Raw genomic sequence first — 17,754 nt, 5'->3', positions numbered from 1 at the left:
TTAATAAAAAATTTGCATTCTATTCCAAGGGACTTTACTAATTCTCTTGTTACACTTGGCATCTTTGATATCAGACATTTTTGAAGAAAGCGTGATGTTATCTGGAACATAATAAAAACATAATAGCAAGATACTGGGGGGAAATGTTAAATTTAGTTACTTGTCTGATGCATTTTATATTCTATTAATGGCCTGGGGCGTAAGGAATCTTCTTTTAATACTTTCTTCCCTTGAAGCCACCACTTTACCTTAGCCTTCCTTTTGTCACCAGGCTTCTTGAAAGACTAACCGTGTCGGTGTGACCCACCACACTTGATTCCCTCACCCACTCAGCTTGTCATGGTCGGGTGTGGCCCCACTGTACACAATGGAATCATCGCTCCTAGGAAATACGGACGGCTTCCTAATGGCCAAGTCCAGTGTCCTCTCCTCAGTCCTTACAGCTCATGTCCCCACTCCAGTTTCTCAGGTGCTTTCTATCCCATCCACCTGGAATCCACCCCCTGTGGGCATTCAGCATATATGTAACATCCCTTCCTAAAGCTGCCTTTCTGACGGCCGTTCCTCGGCTTCTTTCCGGATCCCCTCTTCTTTCCTCTGAAGGTAACTGTGAACGCCTCCACCCTTCTCTTCCCTGGCATTCTCTTTTGTAACTGACACATAGTCTCTACCCAGCCTCATTCCCCTCGCTATGGCCCATCTGCTGAAAATGCCCACATCTGGCTCTCACTCCTCTTTCTTGTTCCTTGGTGTTCTAGTCCTGGCGCCTACTGGATCCCCTAGCTCCGTGGTCGGCAAACCGCGGCTCGCGAACCACATGTGGCTCTTTGGCCCCTTGAGTGTGGCTCTTCCACAAAATACCACGGCCTGGGCAAGTCCATTTTGAAGACGTGGCGTTAGAAGAAGTTTAAGTTTAAAAAATGTGGCTCTCAAAAGAAATTTCAATCGTTGTACTGTTGATATTTGGCTCTGTTGACTAAGGAGTTTGCCGACCACTGCCCTAGCTGATATCAGGCACCTTAAAACCAACAGGCCAATGCTGAACTCCCCATCTTCCCTGTAATATCTCCGATTCCTTCTGCCTTCTCGAGGTTAGTATCGCCACCCTCTCCTCACAGCTCCTCGCTTTAAACCTTGACAGCACCTTGGATCACCTTCTATCTCCCCAGGTCCCTCTGGCCATGAGGTGTTAACGGTGCTGTGAGTCGGAGTCCCCTTCCCGGTCCCATAGCTACTGTCTGACGGCACTTCCCATCTCTCCTCTGTGGTCGTCAGTGGGCTCCTAGGGGGAGTCCTTCAGTGTCTTCGCCCTGTTTTTAACTGCCCTTTGGCCAGATTTTTCCCTCATGGACTGTCACCAGGACCCCCCTCTGTGCCTGACAGCAAACATTCAGAGCTCTCTTTAGAACACACGTAGGGTAACTGGCGGCAGCCTGCCTCTCCTATTGCATTTCATCCTATGTTCTATTCACCATTGTCCACTCAGAAGAACATACATATACATATGCCTATCTCTGTGCCTTCTGAGTTAATTACTTTATGAAGCTTGATCATCTTTGAGAAGCTAACTCAAGAATCAGTTCCAACAGACTGTGGAATCTCAGAGGGAAGGCAGTGGGTGGGAAGAGATCAACCAAAGACCTTGTATGCATATGTGCATAACCCATGGACACAGACAACAGGGTGGTGAAGGCCTGGGGCGGCTAGGGGCAGGCTAGAAGGGGTCAGTGGGGGAAGAAAGGGGACATATGTAATACTTTCAACAATAAAGATTAAAAAAAAAAAAGAATCAGTTCCAGTACGTGGCCTTCTCTAATAGATTTAGGCAGAATTAAATGCTTTCCCTTCTATACTTTTAGTACATTTATCCTCTCCAGGGCTTTTGACATCGTATTACAGCCAAAGGTATGCCTCCTCTCTCGCCAGACAGACTTCACTAAGGACAGTGGGTCCCTCTCATTCCCAGCCCGAGCAAGCAGGACATGTGCTAAATGCTTTAGATTCATCTGGGCCTCGATGACTGTTTAAGTGATGTTCATAAAGAGAGAAGCTGTAGAAATATTACCGGTACTCCGCTTTTCGTTTTCAACATCCATAAACGTCCACTCAGATTAATGACATGTTTTCTTTATTAATTGGCAAGAGATGTGGCCCCTTTGACTCAACATATAAGCTTTTTCTTTCTAGGAGAGTTTACGCCAGAAATGCAATTGCGGATAAGGCAAGAAATTGAGAAGGAAAAGAAAACAGAACCTTGGAAAGAAAAATTCTTTGAAAGGTTTTATGGAGAAAAGTAAGTGCTAGAGCATTTTTCCTCATTTCTCTTAGAAGGAAATGAAAATGTAATTCTCTGCTTCGCATAGCATACTCATATGCTGTAAAACTCAATAAACCCGTGATAAAAGGCAATAGTCCCTCCGTGTAAGAAACTGCAGGGAAAATTCTAGTGGCATATCAGCACTTAAGTTATTAAAAATGCATTTTCAAGGGTTTATAACTAGTCCATGAAAATTCATTTTGGACTGAAAACAGCATGAAATCCCATGGAAGTCAAGTTTGGCCTTCTTAACTGGATTTTAGTAAAAATCTCCGCTTTTATTAATCCAAGTTATTTTTATTAATGAATACCTTAGACTTAATTCTCACATTTTCCCAAAAATACTGACCATGCAAATATATCTGTTTAGTCTTTACTTCGGGGAGAGCTTGAGGTGTTACCCTTCACTCTATCCATCTTGTTCTTCCGGTGCAACCGGTTTTAAATTATTATTTTTATCGTGTGTGTTTCTTTTCAAAATAATACTGGCCACACAGAGTGTGGTAGTGACGGAACTAAATTGAAAGTATTTCTCCATTGCTTCACGGTTAGCGGGACATACATACTGTACTTGGGCAGAATCGGTGTCTCAGAGACCATCCGATCCCTAGAAGGAGGAGGGATTAAGAAGCTGACAACTGCCCTAGCCGGTTTGGCTCAGTGGATAGAGTGTTGGCCTGCGAACTGAAGGGTCCCAGGTTCCATTCTGGTCAAGGGCACATGCCCGGGTTATGGGCTCGATCCCCAGTGGGGGGTGTGCAGGAGGCAGCCAATCAATGATCCTCTCTCATCATTGCTGTTTCTCTCTCTCCCTCCCTCTTCCTTCCTCTCTGAAATCAATAAAAATATATTAAAATTTTTTTTTTAAAAAAGCTGACAACTGACAGTAACTTGAGATCTTCCTAAGTCGAGGAATTTGAACTTTAACTCCCATGTACACGAGTAATGCTTAGATTAATGCTCCAGTGTTACTTTGTGTAAAAGATACTGAGGTCATGTAGGTAACAACACCTCTACCTTTGGACTCATTTCACAACCACCCCCTCCCGCCCCCGTAAAAGAGGAAAAAGCATCAGAAGGGACATCACAGGGGCCGTCTTCGAGGAAAGGAATCGCATGCCTGCCCGCCTCCTTACCCAGTTGCCAGCCTTTGGCGACTGGCACCAAAGCGGTGCTCTTGAGCAGGAAGGCTTGTTTTCAGGTGCTGTCCTGGGACCTTGGATACGTAAACGTATTTAAGCAGAAAGTAAGAGGAGATAATTACAAATGTGGCAGGCTGGTTGTACGCCTTCATAGATAGTCACTGGCAGTGTTACTCAAGCCTGGCCGTATCTGGTCCTCATTGGAGCTTTGGAAAACAGGTACAGGTGTCCAGAACCCACCCCAGACATAATGATTGGGCATGCCCAGTAGTGGAGGCCACCCTCAGCCCCTCGTCTGACGAACAGAATATTGGGAGCACTCTTTTCTGTTACGGCAGAAGCATTAACTGAGGCATTTATCTCCAACACGCCGGTCCTGAGTTATTACTGGTGTGGGGCCCATTCTCTTATGAACCCAACATTCATCCAACATCTCCTCGGTGTCAGACACCGTCCAAAATGCCAGAGGTACAGTCACCTGTGAGCTTCCTGGCTCTGCCCTCAGAAGGCCTACATCCCAGAGTCCACGTAGCTTTCCTTCCTCCAACAAATAATCATTGCACATACTCTGGCTATGACATGTTTCTAAGAGTTTTGCTAATGTTACTTCACGTAATTCTCCCAACAATCCTGTAAGGTAGATAGCATTATTATCCTTATATTTTAAAAATGGTGTCCAAAATGGAAGGACAGTGAAACTTAATTTTACCTGATTTATAAGGCATAGCTAAGTAGTTTGCTCAGTGTCTTAATCCTACAAGTTCTTCTCAGAAAAATTCATACACATACATTTTTTAAAATATATTTTTATTGATTTCAGAGAGGAAGGGAAAGGGAGAGAGAGGTAGAAACATCAATGATGAGAGAGAATCATTGATCAGCTGCCTCCAGTAAACCCTCCATTGGGGATGGAGCCCACAACCCGGGCATGTGCCCTGACGGGGAATCGAACCGTGACCTCCTGATTCAGGGGATGATACTGAAGCACTGAGCTATACCAGCTGAGCCACATACATTCTTTTACATGGAATTTGGGGTTTCACAGACTCTCATAGGTTGATCAGGCTAAGGGTCCCTGCCCCAGAGGGTGACAGCTACAATACTGTAAGTAAGGCTCCCGTCTCCACTCGTGAGCTCCAAATGCAAACAGTTCTTTTTAACTGAACCCCTTTCTTGCCATAGTTTTCCATAGAGTTTCTGTCTCTTCAAGTTACTGGACTTCTTGCTTGCCTTTTCCTGCCTTTGATTTCATATCGGATGACAGATGTATTCTGGACATTTCATTGATTGCCCTTCTAGTTTTGTTACTCTCAGATTACCCACATTTCCCCAACTTGTGAGGGGTTTTTCCTCTAGGATCACACATTTTCACTTGACTGACACCATGTGCCTTTTTATTGCTCTAAGTTTTTCCCAAAATGTTGCTATCCAAATTCACTTCTAGTTAAATCTGTCTAATTCCGTTTTTTTCTCTTTGTTTGAGGTCTTTATGATGGTTCTTACTGGCTTACTCTGCTTGTGATACAGTGCTGTAGTATATTTGTTTTAGTTACTTAGAAATCACCCACGTATATGCTAACTCAGAATTATAGGAGTTGTTCTGATTTGCAGTTTAGATTTCTGAGGGCAGTGTTTCCTTTGTGTGGTTATGTGGTGTGGTCTAAGCCTCTTTTTTCTATTCCTTTTGCCATCTTAAATCTATTTTCCCATGAAAATAAAATGTTGATATAGGCATATTTCACGCAGTGCTGTTTTCTATATGATTTATATGATTTCTACATGACCTGTATGATTTATAAGTGTATATACACTTTTTTTCTGATAGCTCAGTTGATGTTTTTTTTTCTTCCCAGATTCTAGCAGAAATTTGGCTGCTAGTGGATAGATTCTGTATGTTCTACACTTAATTTAGTATCTAGGCTGGTATCCCTGCTTGACCTAGCCCCCAAATACCTTATTTCTAGATGATAATTCTGCTTTAAATTTGTCTGCAATGTAGCTATTCTGTTCCTCTCAGTACAGTATAGTTATAAATGATAGCTTAGTTTGAACCCATCTTAGGGAAAGCTGAAAGAAAAGAGACTAATTATGAAAGCAGCACCTTCTATCTTCTTTTCAGAGAGTTTTAGTAAAGAAGGCAATGATCAAACACCCACAAAGTGTATTGAACTTTTTTCCCTTTCATTTTGAGGATTTAATTTAAGTAAAAGGTTGAAGATTTCTCGGAGGTGTTTTCCTGCATTGATATTATTAGAGCTGTATTTCAGCGTGTTTCTTGCTCTGGAAATGTTCTTTCTCCTGCTTATCTCTGTAATTGCCCGTAGTGCTCTAATGTAATGCACTTAGATCATCCTATTCCCTTGCTAGCTGATGCTGATCTGGTAGCTTCATATGACAGGAAACAGTGATTCACAGTATCTTTGATTGTAATCCTGATTAACTTTGCCTTATGACCTGAACATTAGGGTGGATTATTTCTTAATCTTCTTTTCTTATGGAATATTCTTACAGTAAAAGATCTACATGAAAGAGTTCGTCTTGCCTCACACAAATGTAACCTAGCAGAATCCACTCTTATGACCCCAAATATGTTTGTTATTCTTTAGTGAAATCTCCATGTTGTCTTAGGTTAGATGCTTAGATTCTAAAATAAGGTGATTGAACAACAGTTCTTTAATTGGTTTAAGAGAACTTAATCTTCAGAAGTCATTTCAATGTCAAGATTTTATAACATACCCATCTTCCATGGATCTTAATTATTTGGTTATGGTGCATCCTTTGAAGGCTGTTATTTACTTCTATAGTGACAGATTTCTACTTTATGACTTAAAAACTCTTAGATCTTATACATTTTTTTGCTTTTCTGCCCATATTTTCTGATCTTTTGTAGTATGTAATTTTCTTATTCCTTTTACAAACAGTTGGTAAGGTTCATATCTCTTTGCTTACAGAATGAAAATCTATATCTGTGGTAACCAGAAATAGTTATAATTATAAAGTAGAAAAACCAAGTCATTATGAACTAATTTATGTAAATTGAGCATGTTACTTAGTGATTATAAAGTTCATTTGATGCATTTGCTTTTATTAAATACTATATTTGTAAGAGATTGAAATGTACCTCTTGCATTTTGTGGTTGAACAACAATGTTTCTAATTTCTGTGCAGGTTGGGCATGTCAAGAGAGGAATCTACAAAGCTCACTGCTGGACCAAACAGTGATGGAGCTGAAAGTAGTTCTTCATGTGGGACCTCAAGTCTTCCAGGTCTTTCTTCACAGGCTCCCTCAGAAGAACAACAGCCAAAAATCATGAAAAGTCCAACTTCTGCAGAGCCTGAGTTCTGTGCTGGGCTCTGCCCTATGGTAGATGTAGGAAAAGAGGTAATGGCAGAGTCGGAATCAGAGGATACCTTGATCCCTGAAGAATCTGTGATTCAGGAGGAAATTGCAGAAGAGGTAGAGACCAGTATCTGTGAATGCCAGGATGAAAATCATAAGGCAATACCTGAATTTTTGGAGGAGTCTGAAATTCCAGCCAGTGCTCACGAAGAGCCCCAGATAGCAATTCCTGAAGAAAACTTGGAATCTTGTGTTATAATGAACGATGCTTTAGAGACTGTGCCTCATCTTGAACTTAAGGTGGAAGAGAAATCCGAATCTCCCCAGGAAGAAATGTCAGTGGTTATTGAGCAGCTAGAAGTCTGTGACTCTCTCATTCCTTCCACTTCTATGACTCACCTCCATGACACAGAACATAAGGAGCCAGAAGCTGAAATAGAGACCAATGCTCCAAAAATGAAAACAGGGTCATCTCCTTTAGAAGGCCAGTCTCCAAAGGGAGGGATCGCTGTGGATATGGAGCTGCAGAGCGACCCTGAGGAACAGCTTTCTGAAAACGCCTGCATCTCTGAAACCTCCTTCTCCTCTGAGAGCCCAGAGGGAGCCTGTACCAGCACGCCATCCCCCGGCGGGGAAACCCAGTCTACTTCCGAAGAACCATGCACTCCAGCCTCTCTTGAGACAGCTTTTTGTTCTGAGGTATCCAGCACTGAAAATGCAGACAAACACAATCAGAGAAAGCCCGCTGATGAGAACCTTCCTGCATCTCTGATGTCAGAAACATCTCCCATATCCACTTCACCGGAAATATCAGAAGCATCGCTAATGTCCAATTTACCTTTAACCTCGGAAGCATCCCCCGTATCCAATGTACCTTTAACATCAGAAGCATCCCCCATGTCCGATGTACCGCTGGCCTCAGAAACGTCTTCGGTGTCTTCCATGCTTCTCGCCTCTGAGACCACTTTCGCATCCAGTGTGCCACCTCCTTCAGAAACGTCTCCGGTTTCTAATTCTTCCCCGAATGAAAGAACAGTGCAGCAACAAAGCAAGTCCCCTTCCCCATCCGAAGAACCACTCTCTCCACAGAAGGATGGAGGCCCTGCCCCAGCCCAGCCCCTGGGAGAGAGCCTGCTCTCTCAGCAGAAGACTCTGTCCAGTACTCCGGAGCCCACCCACCTGGGCCCTTCTGCCACTGCTCCCGCAGCATTTCCTCCCAAAGAACTCCACAGCAAGCCCCCGGCTCAGCAGCCTTGTCAGTCACACGGTGAAACAGAGAAGCCCTATCCTGCTTCGATTCCCGAACTTCCTCCTGCAGAAATCACAAAAGGTAAAAACGAGAACGCCCTGCCGAGAACGGAAAAGAAAGGGGCGCCTTCACCATTGCAACTGTCTGTCTTTCCTGAAGAGACGGAGAGTAAGGGAAATGAGCTCCCGTCCGCTAAGTCACAGGACCAGCAGTATGTCTCCCCAGGGGAGAAGGCCTCATTTCCAGAAGTCCTCAGAAGTAAAGCCCATAAGCCAGGAAGCTCACAGAACCGGCTGGAGACCCCGTACACTCCCAAGCTGTCCGAGCCCTCCAAGTCACCCGATGGCGGAAGAAACGACAGCAGAGAGTCCGAGATCGCGAAGAGGAAAACCGCAGAGCAGCACAGCTTTGGGATCTGCAAGGAGAAGAGGGCGAGGATCGAAGATGACCCATCCGCCCGGAGCGCGTCAGCCGGCAGCCCAGCGGAGAAGGAGCCGCCCCCGAGAGAGGAGCCCAGGGTCCCTCCTCTCAAGGTGCGGTGTTTTACAGAAATGAAGGAGGGGGGGAAAGGCACTTCCATACATGGGCTTTCCCTGCTTAGATTCGGAGTTTCCCCGAGAGAAATGCGATTCTGCTCCTTCTGGGTGTTATGTAGCAGTCGATCATCGGACACTGCCCGCACCAGTCTCATATTAAGGCATCCTTTGTAAGACTGTGCGTTGAGCTAATAGGAGTTTAGATGCATGTATGTATTTAGACCTCAGCATTTAAGGGAGATGAAGTGGGGAGGGAGAACAGGGCCTGGGACTTGCCCACAGGCCACTGAGATGCAGGGTCTTTGGGGGACTCCAGGGTGTAGGACAGAACACTAAAAACACTTGGGAAAATTTGAAAGCTAATTTCGTAGCCTTTCAAAGTTCAGAAGAACTAGAGAAAGAAGTCAGAAATTCGAGGCATGCACTAAAGAGATGAAGGTACTTGTTATCCCTTCATTCATTTTCCAACAAACATTGAACTCCACCAGTGCCTCGCAGAGAGGGACCTGGCTTTTGGAAGAGCCTCATTAAATTTCCTTCAACAAATCAATGAAATTGCTTTCTGAACCCTGAAGGGGAATGCTGTGGATATATAGGCATACAAATCCTTTTTTTTTTTTTTTTTTACTTCTGAGCTAGTGAAAGAGGTATTTAACTTCACACGAAACATAAAGCCTGTGGACACACATTTCTATGTAAATATTTCCTTTTGGTCCCAGTAGATTTTAACTCGTGGAAAACAAACCTTTTATATAAGTTGGCTCTTCCTGATAAACTGAAAATTAAGTATAATTCAAAGGAAGTCTGTTTAATAATAAAAAAAAAATTCTACCCACTATAATTTAAACTTATTTGGTGCTTTTATCTGAGTCCATTTATATTGCTCTACAATAAAATGGATTATTCCACATAGGATTGGTCTAGAATCATAAACACACACAAGCTTTGCTTTTCTGAATCTCTTTTTATTGGCTGTGCTCTGACACCTTTTTATATGTGACTCATGATCTCCATCAGGTTGGCTTTTAAGAGTGTGGCTGTAGTTATTGTTTAATAAAGCAGTCCCTAGTAAATGAGATTCTAGAGATGTAAAAGATGAACATAAAACACTGCTACGTGTTTTAATTTCTAAAGCAACAGAAAGAAAAATACTAGCATGCTTTTCATAGGAAATCTTTTTAAACATATTCTTTTTTTGCCAAAAGCTTATTTTCAAAGTGATACACACTTTATGTAAAGATAGATAAATAGGTAGATACTACAGGTGGACTTGGTATGTTTGTTTGGTCTTGAGGTCTTAAGTGTATCGAGGCTTAGTTTTTTAATGTTTTAAATTTCTTAGACTAAGGGAAATCTTGAAAAGGAAACACTGAATCCCCTCTCTGAATTCACCTTCACTTTGGAGCGTTTGAATGAGAAGTGAGACATCACAAGTTTGAAAATGAGAAATGAGGTAGCTCAGGAAGGTAATTCCATCTGCCAGCCTTCCATACCCCAATTCCAAAGTGACATGATCCTGTAGTATGTGTCAGGTGTTTACAATGTGAATATACAGTTGTTAAGAAGAGAGATGTTTTCTATGAAAGCTTTTTCTAGGCGGGGAAGGAGGACATATAGGGCATGTCAACAGCTCTGAATGGGGAGCCCAGAGGCTCTCCCTGAGGCTCGGTGCCATCGGGCCCAATGGCGATCTACATTACTTACAGTTTCTTCCGAGTAAAAGGAGGCCTTAGCTAGGTCCCTTCCAGCTCTACCAGCCTGTGATCTAGGTTGTTCTCCGTGACTAGAGAATCACAGGCGTTGCTATGGTGTGTGGGTTGTTAGGTCTTGTGCCTTCTGATTGGCCATGACTGCGTCTCTTCATTAGCATGAGTCGTTGAACAGTGTGGGTTGGGACATTTATAAAATTCAGCAAATTGTGGATTACCAGGATCAAAAGAAACTGCCTGACTCATACTTCCTTTTAGAGGCGGAAAACCAGAGTCCCATCTTTCTAACAGTCCTGTGAAGGAACTGGACCGGGAGTAACTCGTCTCACTTTCCATCTGAGTTTACAAACTTTTTGTGCGTGCTTATTACATGTGTCTAAAGCAGCAGGTGTGGCGATACAAGGATGCATAAAAACAAGGATACACAACTAGGGTCTCCGGCTTGGGGAGGGTATTGGAGACACTGAAGGACACAGTGATTTGCGTAGCATCACGTTTCTCTGAATAAAGTCAGGATGAGGATTCGTCTCCTGACCCCTGGCTGGAGGTGTGTGTGTGTGTGTGTGTGTGTGTGTGTGTGTGTGTGAAATTAGGACAGATAAACTCAAGTAGAGTTAGGGTCCCAGATTTTCATGGCAGCAAGGAAGATCATTTAAAAGCTAAATCTCTCTATTAGCTAACCTCATTGTCTTGTGAGCCAGCCTCATTTTAACAGGCTGGACTTGGTTTCCATCTATAGGAGGCATTAGGACGATGCTTCATTTCCTTTCCAAATGAAATCACCGGGTTGACGTCTTCATAGCGTAAAAATAGAGATTAAATGTTTAATTCTCACATCCATGCCGCATGTCATGTCCCTTTGTACCCTGAAGGCCCATCGGGGACTGAGGGGCAGCTCCTGCCACATTATGAGAAAATGTGCCATGTCTCCTCTGTGACCACGGACCAACGTTACCTTTCCGCTCTCCCTCCTTGCAGATCCAGCTTTCCAAGATCGGGCCGCCTTTCATCATCAAGAGCCAGCCCGTCCCCAAGCCGGAGTCTCGGGCCTCCCCCAGCACATCCGTGGGCGGAGGCAGGAACACGGGGGCCAGGACCCTGGCGGACATCAAGGCTCGGGCCCAGCAGGCAAGGGCTCAGCGAGAGGCGGCGGCGGCCGCAGCTGTAGCCGCCGCAGCGAGCATCGTCTCGGGGGCCATGGGTGGCCCGGGAGAGGGCGGCAAGGCCAGGACCCTGGCGCACATCAAGGAGCAGACGAAGGCGAAGCTCTTCGCAAAGCACCAAGCCCGGGCCCACCTCTTCCAGAGCCCGAAAGAGGCCCGGCCGCCTCCGCTCGGCTGCAAGGAAGGCGCTCCGAGCTCAGAGGTCCCTTCCGCCCCCGAGGCCAAAATCGAAGGCTCACCCGGTGTCATCATTGTCAACCCCAACTGCAGGTCTCCCAGCAGCAAGCCCGCGCACCTCCGGGAGGTCACCCCGGCCCCCCAGCCTCCTCTCCAACCCACCAGACCCCCGGACGCAGCCTCTGACTCAGCCGTGCGTGGTGCTGAGGAACGCGTCCCCGTGCCCCGCGTGTCTGAGAACACGGTCTCCTCTACCTCGTCCGAGAAGAGCGACGTGCCCATGCTGTTTGGTACCAGCGCTGTCCCCGTGTCCGTCTGCAGCGCCGCGGTGTCGGGAGCCATTAAAGAGCATCCCTTTGTGAGTCCCGTCGACAAGCCCTCCGTCCTCGTGTCCGTCGATGGTGCAAACACTACCATTTCTGCTTGCAGTCTAAGCGTGTTAGCCGCCGTCCAGAGCACGGACGCTCCGTGCATCGCCGTTGTACCAAAATGCGCCGAGAGCCCGGCCCTCCCCGCCGCCCCCAAGGGCGCCAGCACCGCGGGCTCCGCGGGTGACGCGCAGGCGCTCACGTCCAGCAGCGGCGCCAGTGGCCTGGTCTCCGGGCAGTACACCTCTGTGCCAACCCTCTCCATCGCAAAGAACTTGCCAAACCACCTCGCCACGACTTCTGTCCTGGTTCCCTCGCCGGGAATGAGCCCCAGGTTCCCTCCCGAGAAGAGAGCCACGCCCGGGGGGGACGAGCAGGCCGTGCCCACCGGGACCCCCGGGCGCGCGGCCCCCGGCTTCAGGGAGGCGGGAACCGTCACGGACCCACTGGTGGCCCGCCCGCCCATCGCCGTGTTTACTGGAAGCATGTTGACCATCAACTCTTACGACGGCCCCCCCACGTTCAGTGCCGAGAGCTCGGACAAAACTTCGGGGCCTCGACACAGGGCAGAGAGCTGTGGGAAAGCGCAGCACCCGGGGGCCTTCGCCCCGGCGGCCGTCAATAGGTCGATCCCCTGTAAGGTCATCGTGGATCACAGCGCCGCCCTGGCCTCCGCGGTGTCCCTGGCCGTGGCCGTGGCCAGCGCAGAGGCTGGCGCGGACGCCCAGGGCAGGCCGGGGAGGACAGACGTCGCCATGCAGCCCGTGGCCTGTCCCCAGGTGTCCGTGATCAGCAGGCCAGAGCCGGCTGCCAGCGAAAGCCTCGATCCCGGGGCCAGCGTCATCGCTGGGTCTGCAGCCAAGCCAGACTGCAAACCGCTGCAGGCCCCCTGCCCAGGCCTCCGGGAGGCGCCCCTGCCCGTTCCAGAGAAATCACACGAGGCCACGGCGACTGGCAGCAGCTTTGCCGAGCAGGCACGCGGCCCGGCCGCCTTCCAAAGCGAAGCCGACCCCGCCGGTGGCGGCCCCTACCCCGCCGGTGGCCGGCTGGGCTGGAAGGAGGAGGCCGCGAGGAGCGCGGGGCCGCCGGGCAGTCACTCGGCGCCGAGCAGACCGAAGGAGCGTCCGGAGCTGGGCTGTGCCAAGGCCGTCAAAGCCGAGCGGGCCGGCTACCCGCACGTGGCGGAGCTCCACCCCAGGAGCCTCCTGCCGGGGGTCCCTCTCCCCGCCAAGCCCGAGCCCCATGCAGTGGACAGGGGCTTCCGAGTGGACACTGGGGACCTCCCCGGCCCCGAGCGGCCCCCTCCGGCCACGGAGGCCGCCCCGGGGGTGCAGCAGACGCCGAACAGGAAGGTCCCCATCTCGGGCCCCGGGGACGAGGCCGTGCCCTTGGCCGCGGACACCCTGAAAAGAGCGCCCAACGCAGGCAGCTCGAGCTGCCGTCTGTCGTCCGTGGAGGCCAACAACCCCCTGGTGACCCAGCTCCTGCAGGGCAAGCTGCCTCTGGAGAAAGTGCTGCCGCAGCCCAGGCTGGGAGCCAAGCTGGAAATCAACCGGCTCCCGGCGCCCCTTCAACCTACCTCAGCCGGGAAGGCAGCCGCGGAGAGGAGCGTCCTGGAAATGCCCTCCAGCTCCCCGAACCCCGACGGGAAGGGCTACCTGGCGGGGACCCTCGCGCCGCTCCACATGCGGAAGCGCGAGAACCACCCCAAAAAGCGAGTGGCCAGGACGGCGGGGGAACACGTTCAAGTCAAATGCGAGCCAGGCAGGCTGCTGGCGGAGCCCGAGGTCAAGGCCGTGCCCTGCGTCCTGGGCCCCGGCCTGGCGCCGCTGGGCCCCGGGCAGCCCTTCCAGCAGGAGTGGCTGGGCAAGCAGGCCCCGCAGGCCCGGGCGGCCCCCGGCCCCGACGTCAAGCAGCAGAAGCGGCTGCTGCCCGCCTGCAGCCTCCAGCCGAGCCCGTTCCCCGCCGACAAGAACGGCGGCTTCCACCCCCATCCCGACGCGGGCGCCTCGCACCGGCAGCCGTTCTACCCGATGCCCGTGGCGGCCAGGGGCCCCGTGCCCACCGCGGCGCTGCTGCCGGCCCCCGCCAAGGCCCCCGCGGGCTGCGCGGCGTTCGCCTTCAGTCGGCATCTCGAACAGAAGGGACTGGGGGAGGCGGGCCTTGCCCCGGCACCCCACCAGCTGAGGTTGGCCACCATGCTGTCCCCCAACGCGCCCATCAAAGAGGGCGATGACGTGGGGGGGCCCGCACACGCCATGCCCAGCAAAGCGCTGGTGCTCCCCCCGCCGCCCCCGCCGCCCTTGGCCCTGCCCCCGCCGCCGCCCCCGCCACCTCCACTACCTCCACCTGCTCCCCACGCAGAGGCCCCCGCCGAGCAGAAGCAGCCCCCCGGCCCCGTGGAGACGGCCAAGCGGCTGGGCTGGCCGCCCCCGGGCGTCTGCAGCAATATCAAGTCCGAGCCTGTGTCCTTCGAGGACGGCCTGGGCAGCAGCTGTGACCTGGGCCCGAGGCAGGCCGCCTACGACCAGAAGGAGGTGAAAGAGCAGCTGAAGGCGCTGGCGCTGAAAAACGCCGAGTTCCCCCCCTACCTGCTTCCTGAGCCACAGAAGCCTTTCCCCCCGCTCGCCGCGCAGAAGCTGCCGGGCCCGCAGCCGCCGCTCTGCGGGACCTACCCCGCCATCCACTTCGGCGGCACGAGCTTCAAGCGGGCGGCCTCCGCCATCGAGAAGTCCATCGGGATTTTGGGCAGCGGCCCTGGTGCCAGCGCCGCCGCCGCCGCCGCTGCCGTGGGCCTGCCCGGCCAGGGCGCCCCGATGCCCGCGCAGAACTTCGCCGACAGCAGCAGCGCCGAGGAGCTGGAGCTCAAGTGCTCCTGCCGCCTGAAAGCCATGATCGTGTGCAAGGGCTGCGGGGCCTTCTGCCACGACGACTGCATAGGGCCCTCCAAGCTCTGCGTGGCGTGCCTGGTGGTGCGGTGAGCGTGCGTGTGCGTGGCGTGCCTGGTGGTGCGGTGAGCGTGCGTGTGCGTGGCGTGCCTGGTGGTGCGGTGAGCGTGCGTGTGCATGGCGTGCCTGGTGGTGCAGTGAGCGTGCATGAGTGCGTGGCGTGCCTGGTGCGGTGAGCATGTGTGTGCGTGGCGTGTCTGGTAGCGCAAGGCATGTGCGTGGCTTGTGGCACAGTGAGCATGCATGAGTGCGTGGTGTGCCTGGTGGTGCAGTGAGTGTGTGTGTGCGTGTGCGTGGCGTGCCTGGTGGTGCAGTGAGCATGTGTGTGTGTGGCGTGCCTGGTGGTGCAATGAGCATGTGTGTGCGTGGCATGCCTGGTGGTGCAGTGAGTGTGCGTGGTGTGCCTGGTGGTGCAGTTAGCATGTGTGTGCGTGGTGTGCCTGGTGGTGCAGTTAGCATGTGTGTGTGTGGCGTGCCTGGGGGTGCGGTGAGCATTTGTGTGCGTGGCGTGCCTGGGGGTTCGGTGAGCATGTGTGTGTGTGGTGTGCCTGGGGGTGCAGTGAGTGTGCGTGGCGTGCGTGGTGTGCCTGGTGGCGCAGTGAGCATGTGTGTGCGTGGTGTGCCTGGTGGCGCAGTGAGCATGTGTGTGCGTGGTGTGCCTGGTGGCGCAGTGAGCATGCGTGTGCGTGGCGTGCCTGGTGGCGCAGTGAGCATGTGTGTGCGTGGCATGCCTGGGGGTGCGGTGAGCGCGGTACGAGGTGCAGTGTCCCTTTTCCCGGTGCGATGCCCAGCGGCGGCGGCCGGGGGAGAACCCAGAGCCGTAGGTGCGCTCCTTCCTGCCTCGGGGCCAGGTGACCTCTCCCCGCGGCTGTTTCCTGGCGTGTCTCGGGAAGGCGAGAGGGCCTCCCCTCCGAGGGCTCAGCAGCATGTCTGTCACGTGTGTGGTTGGCACCCCAGCTTTGGACAGCTGCTGCCGTGTGTGCAGGTCACTGCCCGCCTTGGTTTGTTTGTGGTGTTTGTCTGCGTTCAGGGCCGGCGGGAGAGGACATTGTTACTCAGCACTGACCGGGCAGGGGGCGAACGGGCCAGAGTGATGGGCGGTGGCTGTGCGTTTCCTGCAGCTGCGCCGTTACAGCGAGGGTGGGAGCTTTTCAGTTGGCTCTTCTGGCACCGCCTTTCCCCGCGGTGAAGTCATAGCTGGAAAGGCACTCTGATTCCAGTGCTCCATTCCTTGTCTTCACTCCATCACAAACGCTGCCGTCAAGGAGGTATCGGCGAATGAAGGCCACTGTCCTTCCTCTCTCCTCCCTCCCCCACCTTTCGGAGACGGCCTCGGACATGTGCACACGTCCTGACATGCGTCTCGGGCTGGACATGGCATTGCAGTAGCCTGGTCCGCGCCCTTTGACACCTGACCCTGGAGGACCAGTTGGCCACCAGAGAGCCCTAGGCCCAGCGGATGCCAGAGCTTCATGTGGGGCTTTAAGAGCAAGTATTGTAAACATGCCTTAACATTAAAAGGAAAACGCCGTGTATGCCAACACCTACACATGGTGGATCACGTGAACATCAGCCCATTCTCTTCACTCCTTTACGATGCCTAGATATTAAAATTGGGGGGAGTTATCATAGACCCTGTGGGCGGCACGGTGCCTCTGGCTTCCAGCTCCGCAGAGGTTGGCCACCTCGTGTTTAAAGTGTCCTTGGTGATCAAAGGGACTACAGAAGGCTGAAGGGTCGACATGTTTCTGAACAACTTTTTCCTCGTGATTCACAATCTAGACAATTCTACTTGACTCTGAAATGGCCCCCATTTCTGAAATGGTTCCAGGCCTTGCGTGTTCTGTGTTCTTCCCCTCAGGTGAGCTCAGTACAGTCCTCCTGTGTGGGGAGCGGAACGGCTCCGGGAAAGGGGTGCGGCATCGTCCGTGCGCTGCCCGCGTGTGCCCGTGAGTCTGAGTGCTGCTGATCTGAGCTCCCTGCCCTATGCTTTGCCCGCCCTCGTGCCAGAGAACAGCTTTAGTTCCAGAGGCTCTGTTCCCTAAAGCAAGTTCAAAAGCACACGCATGTTGTGAGAAGATGAAAGGCAACAAAAGCCACGCCATTTAACTTCCGATTACAGAGCACAAAACGCGGAGTGCCATTAACCCGTTGATTGATTGAGGCTGTAGAATTAAAAAAAAACAAAAACACAAAACATGGGGGGAAATAGCATCTGCCCATGGGGAGAATGACAGATATTTTCACGTGGGATCATCCTAATCCATGTAAACTTCTGACATTCCCTTAAAATACGTCTTAAAAATGAACTGGAATGAACAGAAATTACATTCTGGAGAAGAAAAGAAACACTTGTGATTTTCTTTTTTTTTCTTTTTTACAATAATCAACTATGGTCTATGTTCCCCCGCCCTCCGTATTTATTATTGTGATGTTGCCAAATCCTGTTAGGTGGCAGAGATGTCCTTACGATTAACGCATTGCTGATCGCGGGAGGTATTTTATCTTCCAAATCAAGAAAAGCAAAGAAGGGCCTGCTTTGTGGCCTCCATTTGGTGCTTCAGTACTGTCACTTCTGTTTTTCACACGAAAAGGAACAAAGTCAACTCACACCCGAGAAAAATTAGCAATGCACCGAAGCAGCCCTTCCCCGGGATGAGGGGTGCAGCGGAGCGCCCGCGAACCTTGCCTCTGCTCCACGTGGCCCGTAGGCGGCATCCTCGTCCCGGCGTCTCCGTGGTCAGCTGGGCTCCGATGTCATCCCGGGTCAGACGGTCATGCTCTCGTCTCATCATGCTCTCAGAG

At 51.2% G+C, this 17,754-nt stretch overlaps 1 protein-coding gene across 1 annotated transcript in view; it reads left to right on the top strand.

The window, feature by feature from the left end:
• The window catches only part of ASXL3 (ASXL transcriptional regulator 3), a 153,955-nt gene extending 138,973 nt beyond the window's left edge, over window positions 1-14,982 (top strand). Inside the window, exons 11-13 of the mRNA XM_054723606.1 lie at window positions 2,188-2,293; window positions 6,628-8,581; window positions 11,272-14,982. Of these exons, the coding sequence (XP_054579581.1) occupies window positions 2,188-2,293; window positions 6,628-8,581; window positions 11,272-14,982 (5,771 nt within the window). The remainder of the gene's footprint in view (window positions 1-2,187; window positions 2,294-6,627; window positions 8,582-11,271) is intronic.
• Window positions 14,983-17,754: the final 2,772 nt, after the last annotated feature.

Source organism: Eptesicus fuscus, chromosome 12 (assembly GCF_027574615.1).
Source record: "Eptesicus fuscus isolate TK198812 chromosome 12, DD_ASM_mEF_20220401, whole genome shotgun sequence".
In the NCBI taxonomy this organism is placed as follows: domain Eukaryota; kingdom Metazoa; phylum Chordata; class Mammalia; order Chiroptera; family Vespertilionidae; genus Eptesicus; species Eptesicus fuscus.
The sequence above is the reverse complement of the archived record's forward strand: the minus strand, read 5'-3'. Positions and strand labels throughout refer to the sequence as shown.